The sequence below is a fragment of the Typopeltis vanoorti genome, chromosome 22 (assembly GCF_054136105.1).
Source record: "Typopeltis vanoorti isolate ZY-2024b chromosome 22, IOZ_Tvanoo_1.0, whole genome shotgun sequence".
NCBI classification, from domain to species: domain Eukaryota; kingdom Metazoa; phylum Arthropoda; class Arachnida; order Uropygi; family Thelyphonidae; genus Typopeltis; species Typopeltis vanoorti.
Genome location: NC_143570.1, coordinates 89,848,745 through 89,867,335, shown reverse-complemented (window position 1 = coordinate 89,867,335; position 18,591 = coordinate 89,848,745). Strand labels below are relative to the sequence as shown.

At 33.0% G+C, this 18,591-nt stretch overlaps 1 protein-coding gene across 1 annotated transcript in view; it reads right to left on the bottom strand.

Annotated features, from left to right (window-relative positions):
- Positions 1–18,591, bottom strand: part of hay (ATP-dependent DNA helicase hay) — a 337,042-nt gene that overhangs the window by 64,519 nt on the left and 253,932 nt on the right. Inside the window, exon 14 of the mRNA XM_090412093.1 lies at positions 3,024–3,226. Within this exon, the coding sequence (XP_090268219.1) occupies positions 3,024–3,226 (203 nt within the window). The remainder of the gene's footprint in view (positions 1–3,023; positions 3,227–18,591) is intronic.

Below are 18,591 nucleotides of genomic sequence, written 5' to 3'. Positions count from 1 at the left end.
TAAAGTCAAGACTGAGCCTTTGAAGAACTATTTTAATCCTCTGATAGATATTGATGATGCCAACTAAGTGTTTGATAAAATTGAAGTTTATGATTATTCTATGAGACTAAAAAGGAATTAATTTTTTAAGTGTTTTGTTGAATATTGATGTTGTTTAAAGTGAAACTAAGTTGAAATCCTAACGGATGAGAATTGTGAAAGCCTTATATATATAAGTTTTAGCAGTAAATGATGCACTCAGCTGAGTAGATTCTAAATACTTTATAGAATGCATAAATTATTTTCTAATTGTATTGATCTTAATAGAGTTCTTGTTTCTTATGTAAGAATAATTTTGAGAGAGTATTAAATATCTTGTTTAACTTGATTCTTCTGCTTGCCTAATTTCAGTTTCATTGCACCGCTCATTAAAATACGAATCTTGTGGGAAACCCTATGTATAAGTAAGAAAATTTCGGCCTGTAGTAAGTTCACGTTGCTGTTGTGCTATTTGATGCTCGATTCCTTCACAATAATTGTGTGATTTCAAACAAGAGTGGCACAGTATAATAAAAATTTTCTTTATGTTTGAATGTGGGGTCAACCAACAACTAGCAAATATAAGGTTGGATGAAAGACAAAACCAACATGAGCTTTACATTATTTCAAATTAATGGTGAAGCAGTTTAAACCATGAAGCAAGTGTGTGTGTGTATCCCCCAGATGAATGTGTTTGCGATCTCATTTATTTATTTTGCAAGAGAAAAAAAAACTTGGGTTTATAGAACAAAATCTTACCATCCCACATGAGTGAAATAAACTCAGTTTCAGATTAAAAAGCTTAGTAAATGCTCCTTGACCGGTGTAAAGGTCATACTTTTCCAACTATAGCAGATGTTGGTTTTTAAGAGGACCTATATAGGTGCCTATCTGTGAAGCACAGTGACACGTAGTGAAAGCAAGATATCATGCTTACATGACCATCAGTTTAACATACACATAGTGTACAATTTAATCTAGAAGACAAATTAGAATTGCATTTCTTTTAATTTATATTAAATGTAAATGATCATTTGGCATAAAACTTCACTTTACCATCAAAAGGCTATAAGCTAGAAATTTATGTCTAATTAAAGAAAAAAAGTCTGCAGTGGCAGTAACAATAATTACTGTATTTGCCGGCATATGAGATGCACCCCCTTTTTTGTACACATTTTTTAGGAAAAAAAAACTATCACTGAATATTATATAATATTATATTGAATTTACAGTATTTCAAATATAAAGTAATAAGTAGGTCTACTTTCAACAAATACCTAATCTAATTAGGAAAGAGTACCCACTTTTTAATATTCTTCGTCAAAACCCAGAAATTCATCTCCAGAGCTAAATGAAGAGACACTTGAAACCTCTTCTAAATCAGAATCTGAGTCCTCTGTACCATTCAGTGCATTACTAATGCCACACTTCTTAAATGATTTAACCACTGTCTCAGTTTTCACAGCATCCCATGAAGCTTTGACCCACTCGCAAACTTGCGAAATGCTAGGCTTCTTCCTGATGGCGAAACCTCAAAATCTGAAGACTGCATCCAGCAGTCTTCTGGATGCAGTGTTCCACTTCTCCTTCATAAATCTCTTAAATGGTTTATTAATACAGACATCTAAAGGTTGAAGCTGACTAGTTAGACCTCCTGGAATTACAGCTAACCGAGTTTTGAATTCACTGAGTTTATTTATAACATCTTTTGTTCTGTGAGAACGAAACTTATCCCATACTAGCAGGGCAGGCTTCTTCAACAGTCTGCCAGAGAGCCTAGACCAAATGTTATCTATCCATAACTGGAATATTAGAATGTATTCCAGTAACTGGAATACATAACTAACGTAACCGGAATGCTCTCACACACCGCAAGGAATTAAAGAAATTGCATAACTCAGAACAGAGAAAATTTCCAGAAATAAAAGTAATAAAAAACTGAGTATTGGCATATAAGACGCACCCTGTTTTTCAGAACCTATTTTCAAAGAAAAAAAGTGCGTCTTATATGCCAGAAAATACGGTAATACTTTTAGATAACTGATAAAACAGCAAAAGCATGGAATATGAGTCGTAAGAATTTTGCATTTTCTTAACCGCACATTTCTTAAAAGCTTTACAGCTACACAGGCATCATTTTCAAAAAAAAAAAAAAAAATCTGATTTCCAAAATTGTCATTTAATTTTAGTGAAAAGAAAGTAGCTGGTTTTATAGGTTTCTATTTTCCTTTTTTCTTCAAAATAAAATTAAAAAAAAAAATCATTAATAAAGAAAGAGCCATATGGCTTCATTTTGGAGATGTAAAATTATATAGAAATAGTGGATATTTAAGAATATACCGACACTTGGGCAGCAGTCGTGTTCTTTTATGTAGTGCAAGCTAGAGCAACTCCAATGCCAAAGACTGTATTCTCATAAGTTCTAGTGAAAATTATGAAACTTTCATAGTTTCTACATACATTCAGCTTTGAAATAATGTTGGATCTTAAACATCCACTATTTCTATAAAATTTTATAGAAATAGTGGATGTTTAAGATCCAACAAAATGAAACTATATGGCTCTTTCTTTATTAATTACTTTTTACACCCTGACTGAGAGTTCACTTATGAAAAATACAACACTCTGACAATGGATCGCTTTAGTATTGAATGCGAATTTTTGCTCTCTTAAGGTTTCTGCCTGGTCTCTGAAGAGAATCAACCAGTTCGAAACAGCTGTCAGGCCAGCAAAACATTCAAATATGATGGTATTTTAATGTTTCACTGTAGGTAGGTATAACCAAATGCACTAATAAATGCACAAATATACAGTTGGACAGCAGTCATGTTCTTTAAGTAGTGCAAGCTAAAGCAACTCTGATTGCCGAGGAATGTATTCTCATAAATTCTCTGGTCAAAATTATGAAACTTGCATAGTTTCTACATACATTCAGTTTTTGAAATAATGTTGGATCTTAAATATTCACAATTTCTATAAAAAAAAGATCAATTTCTATCACTTACCTCAGCACACTGCACTTTAGCAATATATCCATTATTCTGAAGTTCCAACCAGTTAGCTTCATAGAGTTTTGGCCCTATCAAAAAGTTTAAGTCTTGGATTTTATCATCTTCACGAACTAATGTGGCTGTAAGTCCCAGCTTACAATGTGCTTGCACAATAGTTAAAACTCTTCGAAACATCTTAGCTGGAATAGTGTGTACCTCTGAAGTCAGAAAAATATTCAATATATATATATTATCCACTTGGTTAATTATGTAAATATTTGCAAAGTATTAACAAAAATATTACAATATTTTTGTAATAGTATTTTGTTATTGTGAGCAAGGTTCTTATAGGAGTGCTTACTATATTTATGTATGTTATATGTTATCTAAGAAATTCTGCTGAGTGGTTTTACTTTATTAATTTAATGTTTGACTTTTTTAAAAAAGAAGTTTTGCTATATGCTATTGGCAACTTCATTAAAAATATTAACTGACAAACCAGTGTAAAACTGATTATTCTTTCATGAAATAAACAGGTATATCCTCAGTCAAATATTAATTTATTTACAACTTGTTTTGTAGTCTTTTGTCTGCTTCCTCAGGATTAGAAATTACATAAAATGCATTTAAAAGATGTGTTGGAAAAAAAAAGTTATAAGACACTTTTCTTATACTGTATAATGTAAAATGCGAACATCATTAATCATCTGGCTGACATGCTGTCTTTATGCCAACTTCGCTACATTAAATTGCTTTATAAGAGCAGCTGAGTATTAAATCTTGGTTCTAATTGTATTATGTGGATGAACAAATCCTTTCCAAAGCTTCTTTTAATTTATACATATAATTGTTACAATGATACACATGACATTCTGGTAAATGTTTTATGTTTGTCCTTGGTTGTGTAGAAGGCAAACCAAGATTTATGTGCTCTCTTTTTCTATGTATCTATAATATATTCACCCATCCTGATTTCTACAGAACAATTCATCTGTTGTACAAATCAAATTCCACAAGCACAGCATATTTTGTAAGTTTCTGGCTTCTTTAATGGCAGATGAGTCAGCATTAGGCTGGGTGTGCTGTTCTGTGGCTTATGCAATTCACGCTACAAAATTAGCATCAATTTGACCGTATGATTGCATTATTATTGATGTAAGAAAGTTTTAAAGTGCAGAGCACATCAGTGCTCATCTTAATTGGTCCAATTGTTAAATTGTATAAAATATCTTTTTATAAGTCTTATTATGTTTTTAATATCTTTTATACTTTACTTATACTTATCTCTTTCGTACTTAAACCTTCTTAAATCAAAATCCTGGTTGGCTCGCCATTGTTAAATAGTAAAATCTTTCCAATATCTTTCTTCTACAATATTTCTCTATATTATAAACTTTATCTCCTTAACTCAAAATAATCTCTAGTCCGAATTACTAATAAGAGTAAAGCTACTGGTTTGTGGAACAAAGGAATTACTAATGGCAGATACCTATTCCTTTGTCTCAGCACTGATTCTAATTCCTTATTCGGACTCAGGGAAAATTTATTTTTTTTATCTGCGCCACCCCGAATCCTAGATTAACAAACTTTGTATGACCAAGGAACTAGAACACAGTTAGCATTCAATCTTATTAAACTATAATTCTCTTTTCTGCAAACGTAGCCTATCTATTATCTAACCTCCTGCTATGGTTTGTAAATTTTATGAGCAAGTACAATAGAACAAAATTTAGGCAAGGCAGCAGTTAAACTCAAAATAAAACATTTAATTCAAAAGACATAGCATACACTTTATCATACTAAATTAAATATACATTCTAAAATAGATAATGGTGAACACTTAGTTTACAATTTCTTAATCTCCCTCATGGATTGCATTCAAAGAATCTCACTAATGGTATCTAAATATACACTTGATATATCACTCTTAACCTTCAATTCTGTGTACATTATTTAACAGACCTATTCAATTTTGCTCCACATGCTCTCAACAAAATTTTCTCATACAAAACACTCATTATATCTCTATCATTTAGGAATTACGTTCCATGGGCTGTTTCACTATATCCTATACAGAATTCTCAATTTTACTCAATAAAATAATGTAACAATTACTAGAGTCTATCCTAGTATTCACAAGCATTCTTCTTAAACAATTTCACTTGTAAGAGAGCATAAACTGTACATTACCAATTGCTGGGTTGCTACTTGGACTCATCACTAATTTCGTCTGGATATTCACCTTTGATTTCAAGTTCACTCTGCATATTCTAAGGTATTCTTCACGGATTCTCTGCAAGCATATGTGCTTTTTGTCTGCTGGGCTGACCGCTGACTGGTAGACTTTCGAGTCACTGTCTAGAAACTTCATCTAACGAAGGGGATACCACGTGGAGGCTCCACACAGATCAGCACGACCGCAAGACGCCCAAGATCCAGAACCTACGAGACCATCTGAGAGCACGGGAACCAGAGAACAGGAACAAGACCAGATTTTCGGCATGCCCTTTTAAACTGCGCGCCAACCATTCATACTACGTCATCAATTTCTCCTTCCAATATCTTTAGCGTCATCCCACGTCACCAAGTACACAGCACCCCACACGGAATCCTCACGCAATCTATGGAGTGTAGGAGAAGGGGGGGGGGCAGCGTGATTACAAAAGATATACCTGTACTCCATTGCACGTGTTATAGACTTTGGCCATTTTCGCATAATAGGATTACCTCTCTTTTCCAGCAATTGTTAAGTACTTACAAAACAGTAAGGTTTAAGCAACTTAATAATTCATAAAACTTTACAATATAAGACAAAACTAAAATTGAAGGATTTAGTAACATTTTTAGTAACATTTGGTTAATTTACAAGTGCTCAGTAAGTCTGATATATCAATATTTATTTTCAAAGTGTAAGGCCCATGTTAAGTCTGTATGAAACGTAAATTGCTTTAATTCAAGTTTCATTCAGACTCAACACAATGCAATTAATTATAGGACAACTTCGAATACTTTAATTTATTAATATAATTTTAATGCAGAAAGGTCAAATGAACAATAGCTATGCTTCGTATGCACCATTTATGTGAGGAGCACAAAGGGTTTATGCTTTGTGTGAGATTAGATTATCATTGCCAAATACTAGAATGAGACACAGATAATATGAATCTCACACAAAGCATAAACCCTTTGTGCTCCTCACATAAATGGTGCATACGAAGCATAGCTATTGTTCATTTGACCTTTCTGCATTAAAATTATATTAATAAATTAAAGTATTCGAAGTTGTCCTATAATTAATTGCATTGTGTTGAGTCTGAATGAAACTTGAATTAAAGCAATTTTAAAGTAAAAGTAATCACTTGGGAAATTATTTTTCTAGATTGAACCAAAGAAAGCATGAAATAATTAGTTTTACTTATTTATACACAAGTTCTAACCTCCTTTGACTATAATCAATCATACGATCTGTGAAAGCTCTGGAAGAAAACAGGACATTCAGTAGATTGTCAACACTGTTTCCCATTGTAAATATGGGCAAAAAATTATTTATAGAAAATTACTTGTCTATATCAGTGTCCTAAACACGTCAGTTCACACTTCACACACATAAAACAGATGAAACTCAGAAAACAAAAACAGCAACTCATGACAAATGACAACGTTCAATTGGATTGGTTGACACAATAACCAATCACAACCACTGATTTCTAGGTGCTAATGTCTCAGCACTCGCCCTACGTCACCTTCTGGATAGTTTAAAACCACTGTAATGCTAAGCATTTGACCCACTTCATCTATATATTTTTTCAAAGGTCTCAAAGGTGTATGTATTTGTCATCGCACACCCTGGCTATTAATGTGAATGTGATGCAATGTTCATGCATCAAAAATTGTCCTCTTCATGAAGCATCAGTATATTGTGTTTAATTTTAGGAATCACATAAAGCCAGGAAACAATTAAGGGAGTCTTTAACGAGAATAAATGCAAAAACATATCAGTGATATTGCTATTTCTTGGATGTGCACCGCACACCTAGCACGTCCTGAATATTCGCTCCTTGTTAGGTAGTAGTGGTGATTACAGAATGGTAGATACTTGATTAGAAGGGAAAGCAACTTTTATGTTGTGCTGTTTTTCAGTCATATTTTTATGTAAGAAAGAGTGATAGCACTTCTGCAGTTACAATTTTCTTGGATGGGAAAGATATGAATATTACCTTTATTCATAGAGATTTTATTATGAACACTTTCTAATTAAGACCTTAATTATTTTTCCCCTCACAATGTAACCATTTTTAATTAAGATATTCATAGATAATCAGAATCTTGATCCCCCCCCCCCTCATCATTTGATATATCAAGTGATGAAAAATAGCATCTTCTGGATAGATTAGGAGAAGGGAAAGCAACTTTTATGTAGTGCTGTTTTTCAGTCATATTTTTATGTAAGAAAGAGTGATAGCACTTCTGCAGTTACAATTTTCTTGGATGGGAAAGATATGAATATTACCTTTATTCATAGAGATTTTATTATGAACACTTTCTAATTAAGACCTTAATTATTTTTCCCCTCACAATGTAACCATTTTTAATTAAGATATTCATAGATAATCAGAATCTTGATCCCCCCCCTCATCATTTGATATATCAAGTGATGAAAAATAGCATCTTCTGGATGTCATCTCCTGGAATATCTGTTAAGGATAAACCAAGCAGAAAAGACTGAAGTTCACTCTGCAACAAGTGCTTTGGCTCTATTGGAGGGTTGATGTTAATAACAATAAAAACATATGTCATGTCCTATAGAATGTTTATCCTTAACAGATATTCCAGGAGAATATCTGTTAAGGATAAACCAAGCAGAAAAGACTGAAGTTCACTCTGCAACAAGTGCTTTGGCTCTATTGGAGGGTTGATGTTAATAACAATAAAAACATATGTCATGTCCTACAGAATGTTCATAATGTAATGTTTTTGTATTAGGTGACAGTGTAATGCAACATGAATCTCTCTTTTTTTTTTTTTTTGTATACTCATCATCATGAGTATCAAGGATTTAGGCCTGGCATGGCCTGTTCCGGCCTTAGAAGTCATCGTTGAATCATTTAAGAGGATGTCCTGGTTTTCTTTTTCCTAATGGCTTGTTTTGGTAATCTTTCTGTTTTCATTCTTTGAACATGTTCCATCCATTTATGTTTATATTTTTTAATTTTTTCTATTACTGGTTCTTTAATTTAATTCATAATTTCTTCATTTCTTTTATGATTTTCAAATAGGGTATACTTTGCAGTTTTTCTCATAAACTTCATTTCTGCTGTTGTTAGTCTTTGTCTTTTTGTTTTATTGTACAGATTTCACTTCCATACATTAAGACCGGTAGGGCTAATGTATTGTATACTTTTAGTCTGGTTTGTTTTTGATCTAGGTTTGGTTTAAATATAGAGTTAATTACAGCTGCTATTTTTAAATATTTTGCAATTTTTATGTTTATATCTTTTTCATTTTCATATGCGATCATGCATCCTAGGTAGTTAAATGAATTCACCTGTTCTAAGATCTTGTTATCTATTACTATTTTAGTTCTTGCTGGATCTTGTCCTTTAAAGGCCGTAGTTTTTGATTTTTCTGTTGATATTATCATACCATAATCTTTGGCTATCTTATTTAGATCTAAAATAGCTTTCTGTAAGTTGTCTTCAGGATTTGTAATTATTATTTGGTCGCCAGCAAAGAGGAGAGTGTTTAAGTTTACTGTAGGAGAAAGTTTAATTCCTTGATGTAAATTTTCATTCCATTTTATTATTATTTCATTTAAGTAGATATTAAAAAGAGTTGCTGAGAGGGGAACATCCCTGTCGGACCCCTTGATTTATCTCTCTCGTATATGATAGCTCATGATTTAATCTTATTTGTATTTGATTATTTTCATATATAGTTGTGATAGCTTTTAGGATATTATTTGGTATTTGTCTTTCTTTTAATATGTTAAATAATATGTTTCTTTTAACTTTGTCAAATGCTTTTTCAAAGTCAATAAATGCAATATGTGTTTCTAAATTGTATTCTCTTCTTTTCTCTATTATTAATTTTAGGCAAAAGGCCAGGTCTATACACAATCGTCCTTTTCTAAATCCATTCTGTACTTCTAAAATAAAGTTTTCAGAATATTTCATTAGTTTGCTATTTAAAATTCTGCTATATATTTTGTAACAAGAATTTAGTATACTGATACCTCTATAGTTTTTAGGATAATCTCTATTACCTTTTTTAAAGATAGGAATCACAATTGCTTTTTTCCATTCTATTGGGGGGATACCAGTTGGATAAATTTTATTTAAAAATAACAAGAGTCTTTCTTTGAATCTTGTTCCTGCGTATATAGTTCTGAACCTAGCTTATCTTCTCCGGGTGATTTTCCGTTTCTTGTTTCTTTCAGGCTGATTTCTAATTCTTCTTTAGTTATTTCCTTTTCATTTCGTTAATTGTTTGCCAGTTGTCTTTTTTAAAATATTTGTCTGTCCACAATTTTCTGTAGTAATTTAGAAATTCTTCTAATTTCAATTCAGTGTTTAATTTTATGTTTTCTTTGGTATCTGCATTTAAGTGTTTCAAAATCTTATATACATTGGGTCTTATTTTATATAAATCATGTTCTAAATTAGAAACAAATTTGTTCCATGATTCTCTATGTCTTTTTCTGACTTCTCTTTTAGCTATGGCTCTTATTCTTTTATATTCTATTTCATCTTCTAATCTTTTACCTTAACCATTTGTGATAGGCTTCTTTTTTCTTTTTGATTATTTCTTTGATTGTATCATCCCAGATCTTCAGTTTTTTTCCTTTTATTGAATTTTTTGGTCTTTCTTAAGCTTTCATTTGCTGCTGCATTTAGTATCATTTTTATATTAAGCCATGCTATTTCTATTTCTTCATTTTGTTTTATTTTATCTAGATATTGGTTAATTCTTTGTTCATATAGCCATTGTACATTTGTGTCATTCAATAGTCTAGTTTTATAAACAAATGTTTCAATTTTTCTTTCTGTTCTTGTTACTTGTAGCCATTTAGGTGGTAATCTTAATTTTATTTTAACAAGGAAGTGGTCACTGCTTATTTCATATCCTGCGTGAACTCTGACATCTAGTGTAAATTTTGATGTCTTTTCATTTAATATAAAGTAATCTAATATTGATTTCCATCCTCTTGCTGCCCAAGTATATTTATGCATGTCTTTATGTTTATAGAAGGAATTCATTATTTTTAGGTTATTATAAACTACAAAGTCAATCAATTTTTTACCATTCCTGTTTAGAGTATGTTCTCCATGTATTTCTATATTATTATTAATTTTCGTGTTTCCAATTCTTGCACTTAAGTCTCCTAAAATTATGTAATCAGTTTTATTTATTTTATTATACATGTTTTGTAGCTGATTATAAAAATCAATATTATCCTGTTCTCTTCCTTCTTCTGGGGCATATAAACCAATTATTGTTAAATAGCCTCTATCTATTTTTATTCTAGCTTCTATTATTCTTTCATTCCATAATTTATAATGTTTTAACTGTTTTGAAAGGGAGTTATGAATCCAAATCATGACTCCTGCTTGTGCTCTTTGATCTCTGTCGACTCCACTGTATATCACATTAAAATTTTCGGTTCTCATAGTTCCTTTTAATTTCTTTTTTATTTCAGTGATTACTGCTATTTTAAAATTTCTTTCATTTAATAATTGATCTAATTCTATTTCTTTATATGCTATTCCTCTTACATTCCAGTTTGCTATGTGTATTATATTTTGTCGTTTCCATTTTTGTTTTACCTTTTCCATTCCAGGATCATTTCCCATAGATTCACTCCGATTATCTTTTTCTGTCAGCTTACAAGTAGAATTATGTTCTCCATGTCAGGGGACTAGCGCCTGACAATGGAATAGTTCAGTGGTAGGGCTACTACCTTAAGGCTTCTGAACTAGTCTTCTTCTGAATTCAAACCCATAGAAGTAATAAGGTATATTGAAGGGGGAAAGAGTAGATTACAGAAGAATTATAGTAAGGTTTATAGAGAGGGCATAGTTGAAAGGCCAGAAATGAAAGACCCCCATGGCCCTTGAGTACTCAAATAGCATAAGGGTCATAAAATAAGAAGAGTTGGCTGATAAGGCTGATATTTTTTTGTATACTGCATAAACAAATTTGTTCTGACTGAAAATTGAAATTAATATATCCAATAAACAGCAAAATAGGGGAGATATCTTATCATCTATTCAAGTGATTGTGAAACTTACCTTGGATGTAAACTGTTTAAGAAGGGAAAATCAAGACTATTTCTTGGATTTGGGACATATGCATAAAAATTCCATTAACATTAAATATTATTTTCCTGGAAAAATGTTTTCATGTTACTCCTCTAAATTGATATCGATACTTATGGCTTATTTGTCTGTTTTGCCCTTGTATTAAATCATTGGATTTTTTTACTCCAGTTAAATCCAGTTCTATTAATATATCTAATTCATAATGTATGATTTCACGTTATGTGCCATAATTGTTCATGCTTTGGGTACACTTTGGAACTACAGCTAGTAAACTGGTTTAAAAAAAATCATTTCTATTAGTCTTTAATTAACAATAATTGCATTTAATTAAAAAAATATAATTTTTTCTTATTTCAAAACTTCTGCTTGTTGTTGTCTTTTGGATACCTAATGAGACTATGGACAATCTTGATAGGTTTGTAAGCTAATTGAATATAATGACTCTTGAGTAGGAACAGCTATCTTCATGGAGAAATTTAAATGTATGGGATTGAAACCAAGTCTGTGCACTGGATATTAGGATTTTGGCAGGGCGAAGTATAAGGAAATAGTATCTTCTATACTTTGTCCTGCCAAAATCCTAACATCCATTAAGAATTATGAATTATCTAGTTTATCCTTAATGGAATATCCATTAAGGAAAACTAGGTAGATGAAACTAAACTTCATGTTTTACCTTGTCTTTCTTTAATTTTTAAAAAAGAGATCTTCTTTTTTTAGGATGTGAATTATGCCTAATTTTGGGGAGGGAGATGGTGAAGGGAAAGTATGAAGACGATGTTCAGTATGGATAGGCATATGCAAGATGTCACATGAAATTCTGCCTTCTGTTTTTTTTTTTTTTTTTAAATTAAAAAAAAAATCAAGTAAAGGTAGTTTACCTATGCTCTCTAATTCTAATGTTGATCAATCTGATCCAATCTTGAATAGAAGAAAGATGAGATGAGAGAATGAAGAAAGTCATTTAAACCTCCAGTCAAATATATCATGTTTCCAAACTACAGGTAGTTCTCGACTTACGACAGGGTTACGTTCCAACGTCTCCGTCGTAAGTCAAGGACTTTTGTTACTTCTTGATTTGTTTGATTTCTGTTATAATATTTTCATAAATTAGGTTTCTATTTAACTTAAAACAGTTAAAAATGTATAAGCTTACAAAAACATTTATAAATTTAGTAGCATATATAAATACATAAATACAAAATTAAGAAAGAAAAATTAAAGAAAAAAATACATAAACATGCCAAAAATCATCATTTTTGATGTGTTTATTTCAGATTTTTAAAAAAAAATTCGGCAGTTTCATGATCGGAACTAGCAGCTTCTCCCGTTATTCGTATGTTATGTAAGTTAAATCGGCTTTTGAATCGGTAAAACCAACTTTTATTAGCATTAAATGTATGCTCGCCGTATTTATCTTTTTGTTGTTTCTTAAATTGTCAAATAGGCTGCGTGCTTTTGTTTGAATCGTAAACAAACCAAGAGAAATATTCTTGTTGATTTGATCATCTATCCATATCATTAAAAGCTTCTCCATTTCATGAATTGGCCCTTCTCTTTTTTTTTTTTTTGTTAAAATTGTACATTTCATATTAACTGCCCCTTTAGCTGCCTCCATTATTCTTGATTTATCTTTTATAATTGTTGAAACAGTTGAATGCGATAGTTTTTCTTCTCGTGCTATTTCATTGACTTTCTTTCCTTTGTCATATGCTTTAATCACCTTCATTTTAACATCTAAACTTAAAACTTTCATTGCCTTCTTTTTATGTCGGAATTTTCATCAGTAGTATTACTTCTCTTACTGGACATGATAGGGTTACGACGAGATACAAAAATTGCAACGAGAGAAACGAACACATTGACTGCCCATTATCAACTAACCTGCCAAAGGCTGCGATAAGTTAGAAGTGGTTGAATCATAGCAGCAGCTATTGCATATTGGTGATAGGCTTTGCTTGTCGACTAATGGCGACACTGCAATGCATATACAAAAGTAATGTGATATATGTATGTATATGCTGGTGGCAAAGTTAAATTAGAGAATTTTTAATAATAATTCTTGGTCGTCGTAAGTTGAGGACTACCCGTATAAAGACTTCATCAACATATCTCCACTAGATGGTGGTTTTGTGGTAGCTTGAAGAAGGAAGTGTTTTTTTTAAGTTCTCCAAAAAAATAAAAAAAAAAAAAGATCGGCAGAAGGAATAGATAAGAGACTTCCCATAGTCAGTCCAAAAAAGTTGCTTTTTAGCTTATCCTTCTTCATCTTTTGAAATAGAGATTGCTTGTGTTTTTTGGATATGAATATTTTTGGGGGAGGGATGGTGAAGCATGAAGATGGCTGGGCTTAGACTGACTCCTATTTTGTACAGAAACTATCAGATATTTCCATCTCATTGTATGACATTTTTGCAAGTCTGGACAGTCTTCCTTTTACACGAATGATTCTGTTGGTGGTGTGTTGAGCCTTATTATTGAGGAACACTCTTTTTACCAGATGTCACAGGACTATTTGAGCACTGCCTTTGGTTCAACTTCTTTAAATGGAACGATTGTCTTTATAAGCAACTCTATCAGGATCACTGCCCTTCTCAAGAGTTATAATAATAACCTATCCACAAGCATTTGACTGTTAACAGAATTCTACGTTCATGTAACGTTAGCAACTCTGCCATAGGTGGAGCTTATGCTGGTCCTAAGCCCAGGTAAAAGAGGAAGGTTGAGCAATGGGCTAATCACCCATCCTCGTAAAACTTGCTGATTACAGAAACCATGAGCGAAGCAAGAAATCCCTTGGGGCAGAGTGCTATGACCTGTGGTCCCCCAACAGATGACTATTTACAGGACTTTAGAGAGGAGCCAACAACTATGATGCAGGTGTGACCAGATGAAGTCAATTACTCACCTTAAAATTAAACTTAAAATCAGAACATGGAACATTCGCACAATGTATCAAATTGGAAAAACTAGGCAGATAGTTGAGATGAGTCAATATGGTATTGATATCTTAGGAATTGCTGAAACAAGATGGACAGGCTTTGGTGAGATGAGAACAACCGACAAATATCACATACTGTATTCTGGAGATGATGAAAGACATAAGAAAGGAGTTACGATGATTGTAAGTGAGAAAGCAAGGAAAAAGTCTGATTGATTGGAACCCAGTAAATATCTAAATAATTAAAGCTAGATTTTTCTCCAGGTTCACGAAATTGACCATCCTACAAGCATATGCACCCACAAATGATGCCGAAGAAATGGAGAAAGCCTAATTCTATGATCAACTTCAAAAAGTGATTGACAAAGTTCCTAAACATGACCTACTAATTTTGATGGGAGACACGAATGCTAAGGTAGGAAAAAGAAAGACAGATGATGAAAGTGCTATAGGAAACAAAGTGTTTAGTGAACAAAATGAAAATGGAGAACTTTTTACGTCCTGTGAATTAAATAACCTCATCATAGGAGGTAGTATCGTTAAACATAAGGAAATTCACAAAATAAACATGGATTTCCCCTGATAGAAAAACAAAAAATCAGATCGTCACATTGCTATATGTAAGGGTCAAAAGAGGAGCTGATGTAACTTCAGACCATTTTCTGCTAACTATGGTAGTCAAACTAAAGTTAGCAAGAAATTCAAAACTAAGAAGGAATACGAAAATTAAACAAAACAAAAGAGAAATTTACCAATGACATGAAGAATAGATTCTCAGTTTTGGAAGAATCAAATGGTAATGAGGAGGAAAATAAGATTGAAGCCAACTGTGAAAAGTGTAAAGAAACCTTTAACAAAACTGCAGAAGATATTTTAGGAGTGGCAATTGGGAAGTCACGCAAAGAATGGATTACAGGAAATACATTAAAACTAATTGAAGAAAGGAAGATGATAAAAGAGAAAATAAATAACTCCAAGTCAGAAAGATTATGCAGAGAATATCAGAAGCAATACCAAGAAGTACATAAGATGGTGAAGAGCTCCACCAGATATAATAGGAGAAACTACTATCAGCTATTGGCTGAAGATGCTCAGAGAATGAATGATACTGGAAATCTTGGAGGAGTTTATAAAATTATAAGGCAACTTGGAGGAACCTACCAGAAGAATGAATGCAGAATTAAAAATAAAAAGTCAACTACTAACTCAAGAGCAAGAAGTCGAACAAAGATTCCATCTTTGTTGGACTTCTTGCTCTTGAGCTAGTAGAATTTTGAAGAACTGTTAAATGTTAAACATGATTCTATAAATCCAAATATTGAGTCCTGTTTTGAGGAGATATCAAATGATTTTGAATTTGATGTAAATATGAGAGAAATCATAGTGCAAGAAATCATAGAAGCAATCAAGATCCAAAAGAATAGAAAAGCAAATGGAAATGATAACATTAGTACTGAATTGCTCAAAGCTGATCTTAAAAATCAGCAACTATACTGTATAAACTGTTTAATTACATCTGGGCATCTGAGAAGGTTCCGAGTACTTGGAAAGAATCACAAATAGTCAAAATTCAAATAAAGGTGATCTTACAGACTGCACCAACTGGTGCAGCCTGTAAGGAATCAGCCTATTGTCAGTACCATCACAGATCTTCACTAGGATTATAATAAATAGAATAAAAGATAGCAATGAGAAAATATTGAGAATAGAACAAGCAGCTTTTAGCAATGGAAAGAGTACATTAAATCAAATTTTTATTCTTAGAAACATAATTGAACAGAGTATGGAATTAAATTCAACTATACATCTTAACTTCCTTGATTTTACTAAAGCATCTGACAGCACAGACAGGGAATGTCTATGGAAAATCTTGAAAATTTATGGATTCCCTGACAAAATAAATATAACTGGTGATGGGAAAAAAGTAGTGGACATGACAGAAGAAAAGTAGTACCACATTGACATACTTGGTGTTGCCAAAACAGGTGGGACAAATAACTACAAGATTCAATGATCAGGGAAATGAAAGAGTAACTAGGGGTGCTTAAGGGTCAAAGCTGTATAACTGAGAGGAGACCTCCACATAGCCTTTAAAGGAATGCAGAGAACCGACCAGGGCTTCTGACCTAATGTCCAATCCTCACCTTCTCGTGGTGCACCCTGTTGGGTATCTACTTTGATACTGAACGAACGAGGATGGGCTGGCAATTTGGGATTTAGCCGACCAAATTGTATTCTTATTGGTTAAACCAAAATAAAAAAAAAATTAAAAATAATGGTAAAACATGACAAAATTTCATTCCGGCTGGGGCGTCGCCCGGTTAAACAAGGCCCCCGTTGTTTTCGCCAGGGAACCAGGGTGAACAGCGAAAAGTCAGCTACTGGAACAAATCTGAAAACAAACCCCAACTCAACATCACCAGAGTTAAAGATCGGTACTATCAATGTAAGAAGCCTGAATGGCAAAGAAATGGAGCTAGCTGAGGAATTAGATAAGTACCAGATCGACATAATAGGGGTGACTGAAACAAAAAAGACCAAAACTGGTGAGATCTTTCTGAGCAATAAATACAAAATGTTATATTCAGGCAATGACAATCAAGGAAAAGAAGGAGTAGCCATAGTATTCAACACAAAATACGAGGCTAATCTTCTTGAATGGCAGTCAGTCTCAAGTCGAGTAATGTGGGCAAATATGAGAATGGGGAACTGGACAATGAGACTTATTTGTGCCTATGGTCCCACAGAAGGTTCTACTAAGGTAGAAGTGGAGGAATTTTTTGACGCTTTAGAAAAAGCAACTGGCACAATGAAAAAGGAAAAGTTGGTCCTTGTTGGGGATCTAAATAGCAGAGTAGGAAATGATTGTGAGACATACAAAAATATTTTGGGAAAATTTGGAGAAAAGAGCATAGCTAATAATAATGGCAAATATCTGTTGGATTTCTGCTCAGGACATGGACTGGTTATTGCTAACACCATGTTCCAACATAAAAATGTGCACAAATTCACATGGAGAGAAGAGGCTAAGAATAAGAAAAGTCTCATTGACTATGTTATTGTTGATAGTGATGTTTTCTCCCTGGTGCAGGACACCAGAGTGTACAGAGGATTTGAAATTGGAAGTGATCACTATTTAGTCTTGAGCAGGATAAAATTGAATTTCATATTGAAAAGAATAACATGTAAGAAAGTTTTAAAGCGCATAAAAGTTGAGCAGCTCTCAGATGTGAACTGAAAAGAAAATGAAAGAGTTTGAGAACAGGAATCAAACCTTGGAGATTCAGTGGCAAACTCTGAAGAAAACATTGATTGATTCTGCCAGAGAGGCATGTGGTGAGGTTGTGTGCAAGGATAAAAAAATCAGAACTCCCTGGTGGACACAGGAAGTTAAAGAGGCAGTGAAGGAAAAGAAGAAAGCATATCAAAAGTTCCTGGCAAATAAGTCAGCTTTTACTCTTACAGAATACAGAGAAAAATGTAAGAAAGCTAAACAGTGTGTAAAACTAGCTAAACAAAAGTCATGGGAGGACTTTGGCAAGAATATAGAAAATAAATATCAAGAAGGTGGCAAAATATTCTGGAGGTTGTTGAAAAAGCTTAGGAATGGAGGAAAGAGTGCTGTAAAAGGAGTTAGAGATGATAAAGGTGACATGAAAACAGGAGAAAAAGATATCCTTGAAGTATGGAGTAATTACTTTGAAAAACTGCTAAATGAAACAAGCAGTGATGACAGCACAGTGATAAAAAACACTGACCAGGCATGCAGTCAGGAATACATATCCATACTTGAAGTAGAAAAAGCCATCAAAGGCTTGAAATGTGGAAAGGCAGCAGGAGTAGATGATATTCGACCAGAAATGCTGAAGTATGGTGGTATAAAAGTCTTACAGTGGCTGCACTGCATAGTTCAGAAAGCCTGGACAGAAGGACGAATTCCCGATGATTGGAGTAGAGCTCTCATAGTACCCATATATAAAAAGGGAAATAAAACTGAATGTGAGAATTACAGAGGTATTTCCCTACTGAGTGTTCTGGGCAAGATCTATGCAAGTATACTTGAGAAACGGTTGAGAAGAATTGTGGAAGAAAAGCTTGGTGAAGAACAAGCTGAATTCAGGCCAAATAGAGGCTGTCAGGATCAGATCTTCACTTTACGACAAATAGTCGAGAAAGCATGGGAATATAACAAAGATCTGTATTTAAGTTTTGTCAATTTGGAAAAGGCATATGGCAAGGTGCCAAGAGAGAAGCTATTCAATACGCTGCAGTTATATGGTGTCGATGGGGCATTATATCAAGCAATACTTAGTCTTTATTTGAG